This window comes from Monopterus albus, unplaced genomic scaffold (assembly GCF_001952655.1).
Source record: "Monopterus albus unplaced genomic scaffold, M_albus_1.0 scaffold392.1, whole genome shotgun sequence".
Classification (NCBI taxonomy): Eukaryota; Metazoa; Chordata; class Actinopteri; order Synbranchiformes; family Synbranchidae; genus Monopterus; species Monopterus albus.
The window spans coordinates 442,725-464,089 of NW_018128272.1; the positions used below are offsets into that span (position 1 = coordinate 442,725).

At 39.0% G+C, this 21,365-nt stretch overlaps 1 protein-coding gene across 3 annotated transcripts; it reads left to right on the top strand.

Annotated features, from left to right (window-relative positions):
- Positions 1–1,533: 1,533 nt before the first annotated feature.
- vstm4b (V-set and transmembrane domain containing 4b) lies at positions 1,534–14,971 on the top strand. Of its 3 annotated transcripts, XR_002273607.1 has the most exons (9): positions 1,534–1,637; positions 3,543–3,950; positions 10,574–10,627; positions 10,898–11,005; positions 11,110–11,143; positions 11,264–11,388; positions 12,206–12,250; positions 12,353–12,417; positions 13,127–13,142. XR_002273607.1 is itself a non-coding variant. In XM_020585994.1 (8 exons), the coding sequence occupies exons 1-8, from the start codon at positions 1,586–1,588 to the stop codon at positions 13,250–13,252; spliced, it is 972 nt and encodes a 323-aa protein (XP_020441650.1). In that variant the 5' UTR covers positions 1,534–1,585; the 3' UTR covers positions 13,253–14,971. The 3 variants fall into 3 exon arrangements, 1 of the variants encoding a protein (XP_020441650.1); XR_002273606.1 differs by having other exon boundaries at positions 12,206–12,417; positions 13,127–13,157; XM_020585994.1 differs by lacking the exon at positions 12,206–12,250 and having other exon boundaries at positions 13,127–14,971.
- Positions 14,972–21,365: the final 6,394 nt, after the last annotated feature.

Consider the following 21,365-nt stretch of genomic DNA (forward strand, 5'->3'; position numbering starts at 1 on the left):
ACTCTTTCCTTTGAAAACCCCAGTGCTCTACTGACACACATAGTGCACAGAGATTATATAGCAGCACTCAGCAGAGAGCTAAGAGACAGTTGCTGCTTTCCCCACAAGGAGGAGCTACATACCTCAATGAAAATACATATAATGTCAGGCATGAAACTGAAGTCTTGTGTCACATCTGAGCACATCACTAGGCTTGTATAGCATTTTTTTCTACTTCGATTTCTTGTATTTGTATAACTTAAATACAAATGATGGAAAATGACACTGTGCCCCTGTTTCTGTTCAATAAACAACATTAGAAGGTTTTTTAAAATCTTTCTTACTTTACCTTAAACTTTGCTCAGATAACACATACTGTGCATGTATCAGTGTTGTGTCTACAACTTGTTACAGAGACCCCAAGTGACCAAACCAGAGCTAATTAAGTTGCACATGGACAGAAAAACATAGTTCTGTGTCTGCTGGGTCTGCAAATATGTGGCTATTACCAACTTTATGTGGTGGTGATTATTAGATGTGATAGTTTTTCACTTGTTATTGAGTTTTCTCTTCTCCCTAGCGGACAGAAAAGTTCATTAATGCAGCTTTAAGATACAGTTTTATGCTCCAAAATTGTATATTTCTTCGAACATTAAAAATTAACTTCATAATACACAGCAAAATACTTCTGCCTTGTCTTTAGAGCCCTGATCTGGCATGAAATGCTGAAGAACGACAGCAAAATGGGAACTTCAGTGTTGAGGGAACAGCCATGTTTGTCAAAGTGTCACCAGATTAGAAGCACTCACGAGGTCCTACAGGCTGTCTCTGTTATTATCTAAATCAAAGTGTCCCAGAACCCCACAGAGCTGCTCTCTAGGGTTTGATAACAACCAGCGAAGTGTCCCAAAAAATCTTGAACTGACAAACTGCTGCACAAAGATTCACTGTGGGATCCTGTTACATGAGACATGAGAAGAGGGGAGATGGATGTAGACCTACAGTGACATAACAGTTTGACTAACAGAGGATTTGAGGACCAATTTTGAGCACAACAACCGCACCAGTTTAGCACAGGAGGAGGCTCTGGGATGATTAGAATTACTAACTTTAAAAACAAAATGAAAAATGTTTCCAGTATTTTATTGGCCACAGAGATGCCCACACACAATGTAGCCAACCCCTCAACCTTGTCTCCCTGTGTCAGTGTGTGTGTGTGTCAAAATAAAAACCTGAATGCGCCTGCTGTCCTCCACAGCTGGAAGTGTGATTTGCTCTGTGTCAATCTCAACACACTCCTCCCCTCCATCCTGCACAGGAAAAGGCATTTCCCACTCACTCACCATCAGCAGAGGTGTGTGTGTGTGTGTCCTTGCACATGCTCACCTACATGTATGTTTCTGTCTACTCTTCATGCATGCAAACCTGCCAAATGTGTTTTCATTGTGTGTGACAAAAGTGGGGAGGGGCAGAGGGAGGTTCAGAGTAGAAACAGAGCCTCCAGAGTTTCATATTACACTCTGCTGGGGAAAAAAGTGTGGGGGGGGCCGCCGTTGCTTTTCTTCAGCATTTAACCGAACGTTTATGGAGGCTGCAGCCGTGAAAAATGAAGATCTCTTCTGTGTTCTTGGCTCTCCTGATCCGAGCACTGTTTGGAGGTAGGAAAACTTTATTTTACCTCATACCAAAGTAGATGCTGTGGACGCAAAATGTTTTCAACTCTTTTTCAGAGAAACTTTGGAGAAAAGATCTGGGAACTGGGGAGGACATTGGGATGATGGATGAGGTGATGGAGAGAGACATTTTTGCTATGTGCGATGGCCTTTTAACCAAATGTTAAAGTGTCCAGTTTCTGCTGAAATAAATCTAGTTCTAAGATGTGGTAGGGTGTGTTGGCAAGAAAATAACTGGTTCATCAGCTGGATGTGTTTGCAGAGATGAACTAGAATTTCAAAGTGAAAACAGGTAGTTTTTCTGACTGCTTGAAAGTAAAAACAGAGCTTGCAGTTTCACCTCTACATTAATATACAGTGATTTCAGTGATCGTCTGACCAAACTGACTATTAAATGTAACAGTTTGGAGTTTAAATTCAACCCCCAAACCAAAACATTACTTTTGGTGACCCCTCAGCTGTAGTTTCCAAAGCCAAATGAAAGACAAAAACTATAAATGATGCACTTATTTTAATCACGTGCCGCACTCAACGAATCTGACTGTAAATGCTTGCGTGTCATTGAAAGTGTGGATTATGAAAATTCCCAGTGCCATAACAAATGTGTGATATATTGTCATGCAATACATCCAGAAATAAGGATAGTTCCTCGTGTATATTGTTACATGCCAAAAAACAACACAGATGTCAGCATGAAGGGAAGGAATACTACTCTAAGGCCCAGACTGTAAATGTTTCAGCTATTAGCAAGCAAGCAAGCAAAGTTTATTTATATAGCACCTTTCTAAACCTGCGTTACAAGGTGCTTTCCAGTAAAACATAAACAAATAATAATAATAATAAAGATACCTAAGACCAGATAAAACACATCATACATATAGCTTCCACTTTTGGAGCAGTCATTCACTGTTTGCTGTGCTGATTGTTATTCTTTTATGGTGCTTTGATGGTCAAGTTTAAAGTCAGGAAGGCATACTATGTATCTTTTAACCCATTCATCTTCACTGTCATATTTAGGGACCAGAATTGCACAAACATGGTGAATCCCTACCCTGAATCCTATGACAGGACAACCTACTGTGTCTTTGACTTGAAATTATTCTGAGAAGTTGTAGGACTTTTATGCCATGTTTAGTTGGCTACAAAACTGAGTAGCAACTGAACAGTTAGTTCTTTGACCTTGGACAAAGTAGTTTACAAAACTGACGAGAATGTAAAATGTGAACATCTTCAGTTTTATAAGCAAACACCATCTGCGAATGAAGACAAATTATTAATATTTTGCCTAATTGGAATAAATTAGGTCAGTCAGATTTAAAGTTGAGACAACATAAAGTTACAAAGAATTGTAATGAAAATCAGATCAGAATATGAGTTCAAGTCCGGGCTGCATAAATGTGCCACTCACCAACTGTTGGCTAAACTAATGTTGCTTTTTCTTACCAAACTTCAAAACATGAATTGGCATAAATCCTCCATTTCCATTTACCTGTGACAATGATGAGTCCAGAGAAGTGTTTTTCAGTCATTTTGGTAAAAGGTGCTTTCCACAGTTACCAAATAATGCAAACATCTTCATTCTGTTTTTGTTGGCAAACAGCAATTTTTAGCCATAATCTGGTCAACTGTGGGAGCGGAACAAAGACCTGCTGACTTTTAATAGGTTAAAGTTTCACACTGCCTCCTTATTTATATATTCTTAGCCATTTAAAAAATATTTGAGGTGACCTAAAAATAAACTAATGATAAAGTTTAAAAAAGGCTGCTAATGTCACCAAATCAGATATGGGAGAGACATTATAGTATGAAATAGAGTCACCTGAAAACATCTAGACATCACAATTCTACATATTGTTCCAAATATTGATTCTAAAATTCTTGCTTTTCCAGATTTGTGTTTAGCAATCAATGTCACCATCATCCCTTACCCCTTCATAGTGGCCCAGGAGGGTCAAAATATCACACTCTCCTGTGTTGTGTCCCAGCGGCGCCGAAATACGGCTTTACCAGTGGTGAAATGGACCTTCCTACCAGCAGGTACAGACCGGCCGGAAGACGAACTCCTCATTGCCCGCATCAACATGAGAAAGGCCCGTTTCTATGGTAACTACTCAAAGAGTTTCCCGTGGCCCAAACTGAAGCTGACGGTGGTGAAGCAGGGGAAGCTCTTTGACCTATTGATCTTGAATGTGTCTGAGGGGGACCAGGGCCTCTACATGTGCCGGGTGCAGGAGTTTAAAAAGCACCAGGACCGCTGGAAGGCTGCGTCCAACTCCACCGCTGCTACTGAGCTCAGAGGTGAGGCTGCTGTTTTTTCCTGTCAAACAAACACTGTGAGCATCATCCTGCTGCACATTTGTTGAGACACAAGTTAAGTATTTTAGGCTAAAATCAGTCACTTCCAACTACATCCATGTTTAAGCCAGGTAAGAAGAAGCATACATGTTGTATGAAAAGTGCTTGTAGAGTTTCTTAAAGGGATGTTCCACTAGAGGTCTGTTGAGTATGAAACACTAAGGCATTCAAAGTGACTAGAACCACCCCTAGTAGCAAGTTAACAAAAAAATGAGCAGGTGATTGAACCATTCAGCCCTGGTGCAGCTCAGTGAGCTAATGCTGGGCACAAGAAACTTTGAAAAGAGTTTATTAGGTTTATTTATTACATTTCCCAACACTTTTAGACATGATCAGTTCAAAATTAACATCAGTTTAAATATGAACCATAGTAGTAATTGCAGTCTAAATGTTCTTTCATAAGTTAAGAAATGATTAGAAGTCTTTATAGAATATTGTCAGAACTAAAATTGAGATAGTGGGCCATAAAATGTTGGGAACCTCTTCATTAGGCTGCTATCGTAAATTCTTGGTTTCCCGCCTGAATGACACCATTTCCTTTATTAGTGCAGGGCAGAGACTTAACAACTCTTTTTGCAACTACAACAATGCCAAATGCTTTTTTGATATTAGTAATACCACAAAGACTTTAATACAGATGCCAGGCTGGTCTGCAAAGATATTCCATAACCAGCAGCAAAAAACTGAGACTGTTACTCAGCAGCTCACAGCTGTGAACACATCAAACTGGGAGAGCAGTAGTGTGTCTCAAGCAGTAGCAGATTCTCTGACCACAACTGGGACACGGGTTGACTGAGCAAAAGTACTGTCCTGCTTTTGATTTTGGAAGGGAAATGTTATTGGTTAGAAGCAAGTCTGGAGATGAAAGGATCCTCCACTGCAATAAGTTGTGGTTTTGACTGAGTAGATGATCTTGGAGAAAGAGCTGAGAGAGATTGAGGTTTTAGTGTCGCCACTGGTACATGAGACGATCGCACAGCGGAATCGATGACACATCCACTGGTACAGTATCAGATCCTCCGTGGAGTCCCTTAACCCCCATAAAACCAAAGGCAAACCTAAGAAGTGTTATATTCCTCTCAGCTTTTCATATATTGCAGATTATATTACAATGCAGATGTTCACCAGCAGCCCAGAAGCGACTGTTCTTTGGTCCCAAATTTGCTGCTATTTATTACAACAGCCTGTCAAATTGGACTGGACTGTATTTATATAGCACATTTTTCACAGTGTATTGCACTGGCCAAAGCGCTTTACAGGAGATCATACACCATTCACACACATATTCACACACCGATGACGACAAGGCTGCCACACAACAGTGCTAGTCAAGCCGCCAGGAGCAATTCGGGGTTCGGTGTCTTGCTCAGGGACACTTAGGCATGCGGGGAGACCGGGAGTCGAACCACCAACTTGCTGGTCAGAAGACGACTTGCCCTCCCTCGTGAGCCACAGCCAACCCAAAATTCTTTACATGGCACATATGCTGTCAGTCACAAATTTTTCACTCAAAATTTGGATTAAGTTTTGAGACAATGGGTCCTCAACTTAAGGCAGGTGCACAAAACCAGGCTTCTGTTAGCCTAGCCAACAGACATCAGTTGCTGACTGAAATGACAACTGTAACTGTCAAATTTTCTCAGCTGTGACTAATTAATTCAGTTAATGAATGAAAATGTGATTTCCACATTACCTCTTATTGGTTCCAACTGACTCCTTTTAAATTGAGGACAATTTAAAAATCATTCTGCAGTTTAATTCTAGCATATCTTTACAGCTTACAGTACATACATTTTATTTTCAAACAGTATGTTTTCACTTTTAACATTGCAAGAGAAAGAGCTTTTAGGATGAGAGTAACCATAACACTATCTGAGGTGAAGCTAGTCACAGATGATGGAGTGTAAACTTTCCAAACTGAATAAAAAGCATGACAAGGCTGTTAATATTAGCCTAAACTCTGATAGCATCCAGGTCTGGCTTCCACAGTGGAAATACTAAATAAAGATGTAGTTGTGAATGGGACTTTTACTTTAACTTCTAACCCCATGAACTCATCTCGTCAGTTAGTGATACTGTAGTCTTGGAAATAATGCATTTATGTTTGAGCACCAACTGTTGGCTAAACTAAACAGATAAACAAACCATTCTGTACATTAACTACTGTACATATTTGTTCTTGTGTTTTTGGTTTAGGGAGAGGGCTGTTTTGGCGGTGCTTTTTGTAATTAGTGCATGTATTCATTTTTATCCTTACAACAATATGAAGACAATTCATCTTTAAATATAGGCTTCTACTGTAGTACTGTCAGTGTTCTCTCCACTTTGAACAACAGCTTGCTCACCACATTTTCCATGGAAGCATTCCTACATGCTGTGACTTTTGGGGTGTCCACAGCCAAGTCTGGGCCCAGGCAGACACGTAGTCCCTACCGAGAGCTGTTGACATTGGCCCCCACAAAGAGTTTCCCTCCCAAAAGTAGACAGAGACAGGGAGTCCAGAGAGACTCAGCAGAAGTGGAACAAGACACAGTTGTGCTAAAGAAGGTAAAGTTCGAATGTTTGTCTGCAGTAACAGTTGAGTGGGCAGCTGACTTGTGCCTGCCTCTCAACCTTTTGTGGTCAAGGATGTGGAGAACTATTTTCATCCAAGGAAGCACCAGTTCGTTGTGGTTTGAGTGATAATAATAAAAGAGCATACTGTGACTTTTTTGAATGAATACTGCAATTATGACAGGAATGGCAATAGATGTAGAAAATACAACAGCAGTATATTTTTCATTACACAACAACAATGAGTCTCTTGCAGCTTGGGCAACACAGTAGATTTAGAAGGAGTTTTTATTTGCAGCTCTACTTTGTAGCTCATACCATCAAATGTGACTGAGGCCTGCAGTTTACTTCATATGCACATATGCTGTAAATTCACATTCTATAAAACAACCTTAACATTTGTAAATTCCATCCAGCGTGATCAAAACAATTTGTTAACATGGAGACCATTAGCCTTAAAATGAAATATCAATATCTGAGATTGTAGCGCCGTCTAGTTTGTGTCCAGGATGTGAGGGGTCTGCATGAACCCTCTATGATGCAGCTAAATAGCACTCTTTATTAGACCTGCCTATTAAATGCTTACATGTTTCAAACTTTATGTCCCTCTTTGTAATGCTGGCTGCTTTTAGAGCCTTGCAGTCTCCTAGCTCAAGCGTTGATGTTTTCCATCTTTAAAATTTAGAGATACATTATATATTTGAACTGCTAGAGTTGCCTCATAATGGGTAAATTGATTCCGATGTGTAAATTCGAAACAAAATTGAGGAAAATCAAAACTAAGAACTGCAACTTTAAGACAATCTAATGTTGTCACAAATACTTAAACACTGTTGAGGATCTGTGTACGGTAATTGTGATGGACAGGCCAATGCTTTAACAACACAGGAAAACCACTGCTCGGAGGAACAGCAGGCAGCAGTATTTCTTCCTAATGTCCAAACCAGTGGTTGACAGCTATGATACATGTCAGCAGCACATTTGAGGGGTTAAACCCCTCAAATGTGTTGCTCCTGGTCTCCACTTGAGATGAAAAACAGCACATGACTTTGAGACTTTATATGTGCATGTGTGTTCTTCTGGTTGGATAACATTTGGTGGCCATGTGTTTCCACAATCTGTCTCACACATACAACTCCCATTACTCTGCTTACTACTACTATAATAAACACAGTCAGAGAGGTCAGAGGGTTGAGTAGAAAAAAAAACTGAGGGTGCAGCACAGTGTGGACACAGCCTCCTCTGGGCATAAACAAACTCAGCTCATAGGTTTTTCTTTGACACATGTGGGCAACTGTAAGTTAACAAGAGAGATACACAGCATCCGGATGTGGCATTGGTTTAAGTATAGTAAGAACAACTGGCAGTTCCACAAGGAAAAAATAAAATTAGAAGTCACAATTCTTAGGCTACAAAAGTGTCTTCAGAGATTTTTCTGTAAGAAAAGTATAAAGCATAAAAGCTGCCAACAATGGCCTGTGTTTATATTCACAATAGGGACATGGATAACAACTGGACAGAGGATGTTCATTCTTAAAAGAAAAGATGCTGTGAGACAACAGGAAGTTAAAAAGTGGATTATTTGCAGCTGTAACACACAGCCCTGCTGTGTACTTACATTCATCGTCAGTCATTTATAATACAAAACTTAGAGCAGTGACTGACTCAGTAGATGGTGAAGACAGAGCATCATTATTAACTCCAACTATAAACGTAGCATCTGTATTGATGGTCACAGTGTGGGGTTTGTTGAGGTAAAAAAAAGAGCCACAAGTCTAAAATACTGTCAGCAACTGAATGCAACTCTGTGGCAACGACAAACAAAAGTAGTCTGTCTGAATGCTTCCACTGTAGTCGAATGCAGTCTTCAGCCATTCAAAAGTTGCACAAAGCCTTGCCATTCCTTCACAGTAAATCATTCACAGCATAAACTTTGATAACAGGTTCTGTGTATCCCTGTCAGTGCAGCAGCCACACTTGTTGAATCATCAGAAATGGGATCAGTCTGGAGCACTGCAGGCCTTTTCCAAATGTGTTCTTTGCTATACTTATGTTCTTGCACACTTGTGAAACATCATCAGTCACAGCTCCATTGTTCCAATTCAGAGTCTGCATCTAGCCAAGTACACAACAGATTTATCCCATTTTTGATTATTCCAGACTGAATCCAAAGGAAACTTCTCAAGTCTGAGTATTGTTGCTTCCACAAAAGACTGGCTGTAAATATAATCTCATTTTTCTCCCATGAAAGCTGTAATCAGGGTTACTAACAAACTCAAAGAAATACAGTATTAGATTATAGTTTTTTAAGTTTTAGGTTTCCCCATTCAAGTTTTGTCTACAAAGAATTTTAAAGTACTATTCCAGGATTAATACAGGAAGGACTTCTGTAACAGCTTTGTGTAGATAAAGTGAGTTTTGAGATAAAAACAGTGTGAAGCACGTGCCTGCTGGTTTGTCAGTCAGACTGCAGGCAGTTCAGCCAGTCTGCCTGTGGGAAAGTCTTCAGCTGGCATGGTGGCTAGCCTGTCCGTCGTCAGCTGCTTGTGGTTTGGGGTATTTCAAGATGCCCTGGTGGGTGTCACTTCACAAGCATCCTACCACCAGCTCAGCAGGAGGACAGCAGTGTTAAGACTGCTGTGGTTAGATAGGGTGGACAAATGAGTATGTGGAGTGAAATTTCATGTTGTGTATAGGAAACATTTTTTTCTCAGCCATTTGGGACACAGGAAGCACATAGCAGGGATTTTCATTACAGATTTAGGCCTCTATTCACTGGTCTTCACTCCCCTGTTGATGCTTATATTTGATTTTGGGTCTGTTAACAGGTCATATCTACTGTACAGATTATCAGATAGAATATTCAATAAGCCATATAAGAAGATACAGTACATTAAGCTGACAAGCTTCTCTTTGTTCTCATAGTATGCAGTTTACCCTGCAATACAAAAATGATGCTGCTCCTTTATATTCATGTCTTGTACATTTTTACAGTTATTAATTCTTACACTTTGCCATTTTTGCTGTAAGCTTCAGCTTAGGTCTGTCTTCCATCATTATACAGTGCTGAGCTGTCAATTATTATGCTTGTCGACCAAATGCATTTTTAGCACCCATAAAGTCAGCAAACCAAGTCATGCAGCTAATGTTAATTAGCTTAGTAACTACATCTGATAAAATCTGCCAGTGACTTATTTAAATCAGCCAAGTTATCAGGCGCTAATATAGCTTAGCCAATGCACAATTGGGCCATTCTCACTAATGTAAACTTGGCTGCTAGTTGTTGTTTTCTAACATCAACTGCATCTTATTCTCAACTCTAAAGGCATTTAAAGCAAGAAGAAATACTGCACGTTGCTCGGTGCAGTATTTACCACTCTGGAACTCCAAATGGCACTGTACCAAAGGTGGGACCTTAGCTAATGCTAATGTTGCTAGCAGTAGATTGCTACATTTCATAAGATCACATTAGATCAGATAAGATACAATAAGATGAACCTTCATTAGTCCCACAATGGGGAAATTCACAGACCTACAGCAGCAAAAAACAAGACACTTAGTGTTAAGAGCTAAAAAATAACAAAAGTATTATCAATATAAACATAATAATTAAAAGTTCAACAATATTGCACACTGGTATGCTACATGCAAATAGTGTTTTTGTAACAAAACTGGCAGTTGCATCTGCATACTGATATTTCAACAAGCATACAGGCCTGGTTAACACCTGTTAGCCAAGCTGCTGTGGTGAGCAAAGTTTAAATATGTACTGTAACTCAGAACCAACTGCTTGCATTAATGTTAGAGATATTTCTTCCATTCTTAGTGAAGGATAAACCCTCTGGACAGTGAGCCACAGAGGATCAGGCAGGGAGGAGGCCCACCTCTCCTCATTGTCTTCCTACAGTTAGCTTTATTTAAACTCTAACTGGCATGTAATCAGGCAGCAGGGAAGCCACACTGATGAGTTTGGGCTTCATGTGTTTCTCTTCTCTCTTTCTTTCTCTGTGTAGTGCATGTCCTACCAGCCACCAAGGCCAAAGAAAGCCTGTGGAGCTTGTTTGAAGGTAAGTCGTCATATATTCATATAGCATGTCTGAGTGGGTGTGTGTGTGTGTGTGTGTGTGTGTGTGTGTGTGTGTGTGTGTGTGTGTGTGTTTGGGGTTGGCTGGTACTGTATAGTCCTTGAAAGGCAAAAATAACACAAACCAAAGCATGTACTACATTGCCTTAAATAGCTCAGCAGAACATGCACTCAATGTTTCCTTCAAATTTTTGTGTGCAGTGAAGCACTGGGCACAAGACCAATGTAGTGTGTACATGTTTGTGTGTTTCAGATGTGTACCTGTGTGCAGTGCTGATCTGTTCAGTGGGCCTGCTGTGCATGTGTATGTTCACAGTGACGGTAACCTGCCAGTACATACAGAGGAAGCAGAGATTAAAAGGTTAGCAGCAACATCAAGATCACCCTCCATTGACCTCTAAAAGTGCAATCATCAGTTTCTGAACCAGCTATTAGGTTTCTAAATGTATAACACATTCTCCACAGATAATTACCACTTGGTCAAAAGTCCACAGAACAGGTATGATTTTAGGGTGACACTGCTTCACACTAAAGTCTTATTAAAACTAAATAAATGTATAATAATAATAATAATGTTCTTAACTGAGCTAAACCATCTGGTAATCTGGTTTCACTTTAGCTCAGGAGAGACAGTCACCAGTGTGGTCAGTGTGTCTCCTGCTTTGCCTAAAAAGGAGAGGAGGTACAGGAAGAAAAGGAGCAGAGACTACCAAGAGGAGACACCACCAGAGATACCAGCAAAAGGTAGAAAAAAAAACAAAAAAAAGGTCTGTGGTGCTGGTTACACACACAGTTTTCCATGCATTCATCCATTATCTATACTACTTATCCTGAAGAGGGTCACAGGGGGGCTGGAGCCCATCCCAGTTGACACTGGGCGAGAGGCTGGGTACACCCTGGACAAGTTGCCAGTCTATCACAGGACTGACACATAGAGACAGACAACCACAGACACTCACTCCTACGGCCAATTAAAAGTCGCCAGTCAACCTAAGCTCCATGTCTTTCAAAGCCAGAGTATCCAAAAAGAACCCACACAGGCACAGGGAGAACATGCAAACTCCACACAGAAAGGCCCCGGGTCAGCTGGGACTCAAAACCAGAACCTTCTTGCTGTGAGACAACAGCCATTAACCACTGCACCACCATGCTGCTCTGCACAGTTTTCTCCTGTATGAAATCAAGTTAGAAAGGCTTTTTCTCTATGGTGAATATTCACAGTAAATCCCTGCATTTTCACATCTAACTTGTAACAGAACATTGAATAAATGTTTTCCCCTTAGGTTGCAATCAGAACATTAAGCTGAATGACACTAAAACCGTAAAGTTGACAGGGTCAGGTGATCATTTTTTGTGGGTTAATCACAGCATTGCCTCTCACATTAAGTATAGTTTTTTGCTCTGTTGCAGATTAGTGAAGCTTTAGGGCAAAGAGTTGATTGATTCTTGTGCTCTTTTTCGAGCTCCACTCAAATGACCAATCTCTTTGGTACCAGTGGTATTGAGTTTTAAATATTAGAACCAGTACTGATTTTGAATCATTTTTTCTTTTTCCTTTTAGAAACTCAACTGTCCAAACACTGAGTGAAACGGGAGTGCATGTCAAGTTTGTGGTTATAATAGAGAGGCCTGGATCATGTTGTACATAAATGTATACAGGAAAAAACATTTGCTGAACAGATCACTAACTCCCGTTTTGTCCCTACAGCTCCCATTCGAGACAAAACACGGAAACCCAAACTTTTAAAACCACAACCAAGGAAAATAGTGTTGGTGAGTACCATCCATGCCACTTTTTAAGATGCTTGCCTCATTGTCATTTTTCATTGATAACAAGTAACCAGTATCCAGTAATCAATTTCCATATTTTCATACTTGTGTACCATCATACTCTACCTAACAAGGCATTCATACAGAAGTGAGTCTGCCATTGTTATTGTGCCAAATATAATGGAGAACAACTAGCATGTGACCAGAATATCTGTAAACAAAAGTACCAGAAAACATAATAAACAATGACTCATAACTTAGGTTTGATTTTATACTGATCACTTAACTGAAGCGGGTCTACGGCATCTTAGCATTTTAATGGCACAAAATGCTGCAGAAGCTAGTAAGATTTTGGCAACCTCAACTCGGAAATCATGTAACATCTGCTCACAGCCTGCTCACATTTTCCAAATGCTGTAAACTAGAAGAAAAACAAAGAGAGGAGAGAGGAAAACATCCAACTTTTTGGAGTCTAGTGTTCTCAGCTTTTTATTTTAATCAGTTTAAATTTTTTGTTCCAAAATTCAAAAGATTTCTTGTCTGACATTTCAATTTTATTTAAGTTAATCTACAGCAGCTACAGCTTAGTAGTTAGCTTAATGGAGTTCCACATAAATATTTCTCCCAACCTTCCTCATCCTTTTCTCTCCACTTATACCACCTCCCCTCCATCTTTATTTTCCTCTTCCTTCCCACCTCGTTATGTCTCCAGCCAAAGATAGTGGAGGAGAATCTGACCTATGCAGAGTTGGATCTGGTGAAGCCAATTCCAGAGACCAAGGCGTCATGTAGTGGCACCGTGTATGCTCAGATACTGTTTGAAGAGCAGCAGCTATGAGAGAAATACAAACACCACTTCTAACTGTGCCTCATGTAAAAAGTATTGTCTATTTATAGCCTGTATTGGTTTGTATTCAAATGGATTTTGAAGGGCAACATGTGTAATGCCTCAAAGTAATGAAAACATTGTACATACTATTTTTTTGTTGTTGTTTTTGTTTTTTGATGTAACTTCCTGAAGTACTATTTTTATTTTGCACCCATGTAAGAATCCTGTGTAGCTTTGACTGGGAGCACAGTAGAAGAATATGGCACTGATTTAGATCAGATTAGTCCATGATAACAACTGGAAGAGAGATCAGAGTTTGAAAGTTGCAGGCTAGCCTGAGCCTCAGCAATTATATCCAACATGTTTCATATGGTATTTGCGACCAGATATCAGCAGGTTGAAGTCCTGTGATGTGTGGTCATCACAATCAATGACCATTGAGTTTACTCTGACACTGTTTTGTTCCCATCTAATAAGATTTGCTGCTAAATAACTTTTGTCAACATGTGTTTGTTTATGGTCTTTTGTAAAGGAATACTTTCACATTTTGGGAAATATGCTGTTAGCTAATTTACAGTTTACCATGCTGTAACGTTAGCTAGATTCAGGTGAGCCATTTTTATTTAGCTAGCTGGCTAGCCTGGCCTAGGGGGAGTTATGTGCTGAAATAAATAATGTGAAGATACTGTACATCACACTGTGTTAAATGTTGGAATGGGGGCGCCTTTTTGGATGTTAATGCTATATTTACCTGCATACATTCTTGTTTTGTTTGGCTAAAAAGTTGCTTAAATTGTTTAGACCTCACTTTGCTGACAACTGATAACCTTAGTTGACTGTATGTCCATGCAAATTCTCAGTCTTCCAGGTCATAGTAAGCTGAAAAAACTTAGAACAATCAACTGGACTAGGTTTTTTTTAGGTCGAAGATGTTTCTCCTCTCATCTAAGTTGACTGTAGCTAGCCTGAAAGAGACCTAGACATCCCATGTTTGAGAGCAACAGACTGAAAAATGACTGCACACTGATCTCAGCCCACAGTTCAAGAATTTACACTAGCTAGCAGCTACAGACACAAACACTGCAGATGAATCAATTTCTGTCCTGACTATGCTCAAAGTCAACACTAAAGAGGATGTTTGGATGTAGTAGAAGCATTCGCTACTGTATGTAGCTGTATGGGATGTTGTTTTTTTTTTTTTATTAACTTATAGATGTATGTGGTGTATATCTGTGATTGATAATGAGCGTGATGCTCCAAACATGGCACATTTACCCAAAATTTAAGACGGTGTGATGTCAACTTTACATTCTTCATATGAATAGCATAAATCTGTCTACCTGGAATTTTTATGCAACATCTCCATTGGTTGCCTGTCAACCTCAGAATGAAGATATGATTGTTCTTAGTTACAGCACCTCCCTGTAAACCAGAATCACTTTTAAATGTCTTTTTATATGTGGATTAAACAAAAAAAATTAAGGTATTTTGAAATAGAAAGCCAAGCTAATTAATAAAAAAAATTTAACTACCAGACTGGCTTCCATAAACTGCCAGTCAGCATAGGCTACCAACTGTTCAAACATTAGCTGCTAGCTAGCAATGTGTGCAACAGCTATGTGTGTAAGAGTGCACTGGTGTACATATTTGTGTTTGGCCTTTCAGAATCAGAATCAACGTTATTGGCCAAGTATGTTAAACAGGAATTTGACTCTGATACAGGGGCTCTCAATGTGCTTTGTAGGGCAACAGGAAACAAAAAAGTAAAATAAGAATATATTAAAACAAACATTTTAAAAAAGTATGCATTCAAAATAGGACGTATGTGCAATAAAAAGTATAGGAGAATCATGGTATCTGTCCTTATAAAGTGAATAGCTGGGAAACAAAAATGTCAAACTAATCCTTTAATTCATAAGTAGGTTTTTCTACATGCTAGCATTTTACACTGTAACATATGAGGCTCTTAGAGCATGTAAGGAACAAAATGTCATTTTGCTTTTACTCTTCATGCACTATACAAAACTGGTTCTTATGAGATCCTTTGGCCTGTAAAGTTTCTTCCAGAGTTGATTGTTAGGGGCTCCATTTAGTAGATTCATGAACAAGAGACAAAACTAATTAGAGATATCCTTTTTTAAATTTAGAAATGTGAGCCAGTGCATTTTTAAATCTGATTAACTTTTAGTGTTTCCAGCATTATCTTCCTCAAAACACCTGTGTTCAGTCTGTTTCTGTGTCAGACTGCAGTATATATTGACCACAGCTCTACAGAGCTGAAATTAAAGTAGGGATTAGCCCCCAACCTCCCCCAACAGCCAAGTATGTAACATAATTACAAGCCCCTTCATCTGGTGTCAACATCAACTTGCATACATTAAAGGGTGGAGTTGCATGCAGAACAAATGCCCTGGTAGACTCATGCACACAAAGGTATATATTGTAAATTTACCAAAGGACAAGACCTGTTTTTAAACTATTTCATTTAATTCAATCTCTTAAGGTGACTTTGTTTGTTTGAGATAATAGCCAAAGGCCATATTGATCATAGCCCCACACACTATGTTACAGTCTCCTTGCTTTCTCACTTTCCACAAACGTGTGAATGTGAAAGTACTTAGGACTTTTTTCCATTTAATGATCCTCTGGATTTAGGCATGGAAAAGCAAAGGAGAGATTTTTAAACAGCAAACTTGAAACCCAGACACAAAGGCACCATAGCCTTCCCGTTGCCAAGACTTCCACTATCTTATGTGAAGTAATCCATGCAATTGGAGCCCTTCACAACTATAACTCTCACTTTCTGCTGCATGCCTGCTGAAGTCCATGCTTTGCCCCATTTTCAGTTTCAAAACATTAGTTAAACCAGAAATTTAGTAGTAGTTTCAGAAAGTGTTTGGAGTCATTTGATTAAATTGATATGACTAATGTGAAACATTTAAGAATTAACTCATACTTGTAAGTGGTACTGTGTTTGCTGCAGAGCTATGTAACCACTTTCTGAAAAACTCTGTAGCAGCAAGCAAACAGTTGAAATACACATTAAATTAACTGATCAAAGAGACTGTCTTAAACAACAATTGTACTGTATGTCGCACAAAAGATCCAAACAAATACAGTTCGATTAGTAGCTATCACTGCAGATTTACAACAAATTTCAAGCCATTGGTCATTGACTTTTAATGCTTGCTATATTTACTGTATTTATATTACAGTGTCAACCACCGTTGGCCTTTCTATCTGTTTGCATTCCAGTTGTCCATTGTTGTTCTTGTTTATGAATTTCAGTTGCACAGTGTGTAGTATCCCCAAATGACTGACTGTGACCTTCCAGTGGTGGGTTGAAGAGTCTTAACAATGCCCTTAAACTGTGAACTGTAAAGTTTTTTCCAGACCACATTGTCCTTAATGGGAGCCCACTAACTCAAACCGTGTGTGTGAATTATTCTGTTGTTTGTCTTCTCCCTCTGCCCACCACTGGCCTCTATGTTTCTTATTGTTCCAGTAGTTTTGAACATCAGCTGTACAGTGCATATCAGCAGGCTATGTGAAATAAATATGAAAGTGGATTCAAGCAGTATGCTACCAGAGAGATGTTTTTAGCCAGGCTAGCAGCCTGGCTTATTGGTTGACATTTTAAGTCAGTCCATTGCTTCGGTCCAGACTGAAATGTGTCCAAGCTGTTAAATGGACTACCCTCAATGACGTAGTAGGCCTAGACAAACCTTGGTGATTCCCTCATTTTTCATCTAGCATCACCAGCAAGTCAAAATGTTCATTTTTGGTTGCTGGTTGCATCTTCTGGATAGATTGACACATTTCTCACAGATTTTGGTTTATAATAAAAAACTCTGCTAAAAAATGACCCTGCCATCTGACTCAACTGCACTTTGAGTGCTAATTAGAAAACATTAACATGTTAGCATGTTAAAGCTAGATGGTGATAATAATATATTTTATATCTGCAGAATATCAGCATATTGACTTTGTGAGCATGTTAGCATACTGGCATTAACATTTAGCTCAAAGCATCACAATTTTACTATGGGGTAATGATTTAGCATGAATAAATTATGATTTTTTTAATAAACATTAAGATTTGTGGTATTTTCTTTCAGGCACATGTCTTCTGGCTTTTTTGTTTTATTTAGCTGATATACAGTAGTTGGGCCCCTGCTTGTACTATGCCCCATTAACTCTATAAAAGATATGGACTCTTAGTTCATCCATTGTGCATATAATGACTGATCCGATGGATTGAATAAAATACTTAGGGTCCTAAACTCTAAAGCAACATATCCTAAAAAACTCTCATTCTCTAGCTTCCACCCCATGCTATTAATATGCAGTCTATTCAAAGGTAAAAGCAACATTAAAGCAGAGATCTCCAACTCCACTTAGTTGGGAGTTCCATGTCAGCATAGAGATGAGAGGGTTGCAGCTGCCTCGAAGGGTGTTAGCTACTCTTGTGGTGGTTGAGGTGCTGTAATGGGAGCAGGGGAGGTCCAAATGTTATGTTTGGTTTACATTCAACCTCCAAGTTATTTCCAAAGGAAAAAAGAGGGGAAGGTCACTGTGTGTGAGAGACAAAAGGCACCCAAGAGGTGTTATCAAAACATCTCACCCACAGGAACAACATGGAGTTGAAAAAAAGACAGGTCAGTAGATGACTTGGTTTTGAGGGAAGTGGTCCAGCAGCAATAAAATAGAATAATAAAGGAAATAAAACTCAAATTGTTTACATAGATGGGGGGAAGGATGTGCAAGAAGGAAAGAGTCATTAAAAAATAGAAATTCTATCCTTGTGTGGGGAAAGAAAGGCAGATAGACCTCTGAGCCCAAAAACAGTAGGATTTGTAGACACTCCCTTAACAAGAAACAACTGATGTCACCAGTAAAACATCCAAACAAAACCTATTGTTAAGGCTGGAACCCTTGTGTGTGTGGCTGTGTTCATTCTGTCCCATGCCTGCCATCATCTCAGTCCATAAAAATACAATGCATAGTAAACACACAGTCTTCAACCAACATATCCTCTGTGGTCACAGTAATGCATAGCTACACTGGTCTCAGGGCGAAAAAGAGCATAATGAAAGACTTCAGCAAATGGAAATCACAGGAAGTAGGCATTAGATTAAGGCTCCACACTGGTTGTCTTGTAAGCAACTTGGATCGCTGTCCACTGTTGAATGGTCAGTCCATGTTGGAAGACTGACGTTGTTCTCTGTGATTTCTTTGAAGGTCATGGCTTGAACCAGGTCCATTGGGACAGTGCCAACAGACTTATAAACCCAATGAGTTTGCAGCTGTTTGGTATTCATAAAAATATGGTGGAATACACAGTCAGGGTGAACAAACTGCCTCAAAAGAAGCAATGAAGTGGCCTGTGCATCTATTTACTTAACAAGTTAACCCAAATTTCTCACTGTGCTCCAAGTCCAGTCATTTTAAAAATATGCATTCTGTTTTTCCAGTCATAAATTTGGAAGAAAAGGTTTGTTTTCCAAGTTCCTAAAAGATGACTAGGAAAGGAAACATCAGAAAAAAACCAAAGGGTTTTTAGAGCTCACTCTGTTACTGCATGGTAATGGACAAAAAAGCTCCGAAAATGGGAAGAAAGCAGGTTTACCCCTTTGCAAGTCAGTTCAGTGTTAATATTTTCCCTTTTATAGTTGCCATTGATCAGAAGTATAGGAGTTGAGGAGATTATTTGGCATGTCTGATGTTAAAAAACAAGATCTGGCAGTAGTCATAATGCAAGTGAAATGCATAAAGAGAAAACTGCTTGCCACAGCTTAGTGCAAGCACCAACAGCCTCGATCTTGTTTTGAATCCACTAGCTTTTTCATTCTCTCCCACTTAGATCCGTTTGACAGACAGTAACTGATGAGACACTTCACTACCAGATTTATTAGTCTGTTGTATGGAACTGCAGACCAAGCAGAACTAATAAGAACCAGCCTGTCTCAGATTCACACACTGGCTGCATGTCGTCCCTCTGGGCTCCCCAGAAAGATGACATCACACTACAGTGAGAGTGGTAAATGACAAAAAGCAGAATGAGGTTTCCCCCTGACTTCGAACTTTTGCTTTGTTTACACTGTTTAATGTCATCTAATGTTCTACTTTTGAGTGATTGTAATTCAGCTTCTTTTGCAAATTTCTTAAAGCTGCTCTGCTGGACATATTTGTTAATAATACTATTGATATTGTAATTCACAATAATGAATATTTTTTGTTAATACTTCAAAGTACAATGTAAGGTGAAATGTGTAGTCTGTACAAACAAATTTACAGAGAAATCAACTCTATGGTTTTCTCACCTTTGCAAACATTTGCATCATCTTGTAGCTAAAGACCCACTGGATGCTCAGGCAGACAGACAAAATTATTAGTGTAGCATTTACCTTGTGAAGACCCACTTATAAATTTCAGGAACTGATGGAGAGCACATCTGCTCTAAAAAAAACCCAGTGAAAATAGGAATTTTATTAGGACACAAACAACTCTCCATGTCTGCTTGATGTGAAATTCTCAACTGTTTTAACTCTTTCACCATATGAATGTAATAAGGTAATAATATGTCAGTGTTAGGTCTACAGTTTGTTGTGCTACAATTTTTTGATCTGAACTGAATTAAAATTCAAAGTGATTTCCCCCTCTAATATTTACTTAATGTATTGACTTCATAAAATACATATTTTGGGCTTTCCATTCATAACCAATGGATTTGCATACATTATTTTGTATCGTCATTGTAGCACTATGAATCACAGGACATTCATGGTATAATTGGATGCCTAAAAGCTGACATTATACAGCCTGTCCTAGAGTGCTACCGAGACTTTATTAGACTTACACAGCATGACATGCAGTGAATCCACAAAATTGCTGTTATCACACACTGAAATGGGCTGTTAAAGATTACAGTAGAAACCACCAATCTACTGAGAAATAGCTCACATTTTTGTGATTTCTCTCTCCGTGTACAGGCAAAAAGAGTTATTCATGAATGAATCAATATGAATAAGACCAACAAACACCAAGAGCTTTGATGTTACATAGAGTTAGCAATGATGATGACTGTTCTTGCATGAATATAAAGAAACACTATGTTGAGGAAGAGAAGATTCGTTTATCAGTTCATTACAACTAAATGAGGTTTAGCATTTTCAAGCTTTCACAATAGAAATTTCTGAAACAGAAACATTATGTGTTGACATTGCAGTAAACTGGCTGCTGACCGAGTCATTACATTCATCATATGCAAACAACTACCACAAGGTAGTTGACTTACCCACCCAAAAACACTTTCTCAAAGACTGAGTGATTGTTTTGTGCAGTTCATTTTAAGCTTTCCTGAATGAAATGTGGACAAACATTAGCAAAACGAAAGGGGCTCTTTGGACTTCCAGCCCTGAAACAAAGACAACACAGCAGTTACAGAGTTAGGGTTAGGAAAGGAAAGGAAAGGAAAGCCGCATCCATTCAAGGCTTAGATAAACACATGGAATTCCTCTGCCCCTGCGGTGCCAGCTTTCCAAAACATGTCCAGCAAGCTATCACTCATCACTGCACAAAAGCAGCTTTACTTGTGTTTTGAATTAGAATGCCTAAACAGTAGTTCATAAAGAAGACAAAGGATGCAGAAGCATCCTGGAAAAGAAAAATCACAAAGTAATCCTGGAGCCTTCTCTCAGCATTGTGTTCAATTCCATGTCTCTGATCCTGAGAGGATAAACCCGCATCTTTCTGGCATTATATTTATGTGTGCTTTTTAAAACGGCTTGTGTCCTGTAAATGTCGATTCTGCATGAATTAAATGACCTTTTTTAGAATTCACACAGTTCATAATCTCACATGTTAACTGCTAATCAAAAACTCTACTTACAAAGCAGTCTTAAAGGGAAGTGAGACCGAGACACTAGAACAAAACAGTGTTGTTGTATGTTATGTGGTCATTCTTTTCTTTTTGTAGTTTTGGATAAGTGCTGTAACCATTCTGGGCTCAATTGTGATTTCAATCAACCATTAAAATCTGTTAAATTCAACTCTAGTTTCTTTCACATACTCTTCAACATGTTCAGTTGACAGCAAAGATGATGGAGTTGTTGCTTGAGTA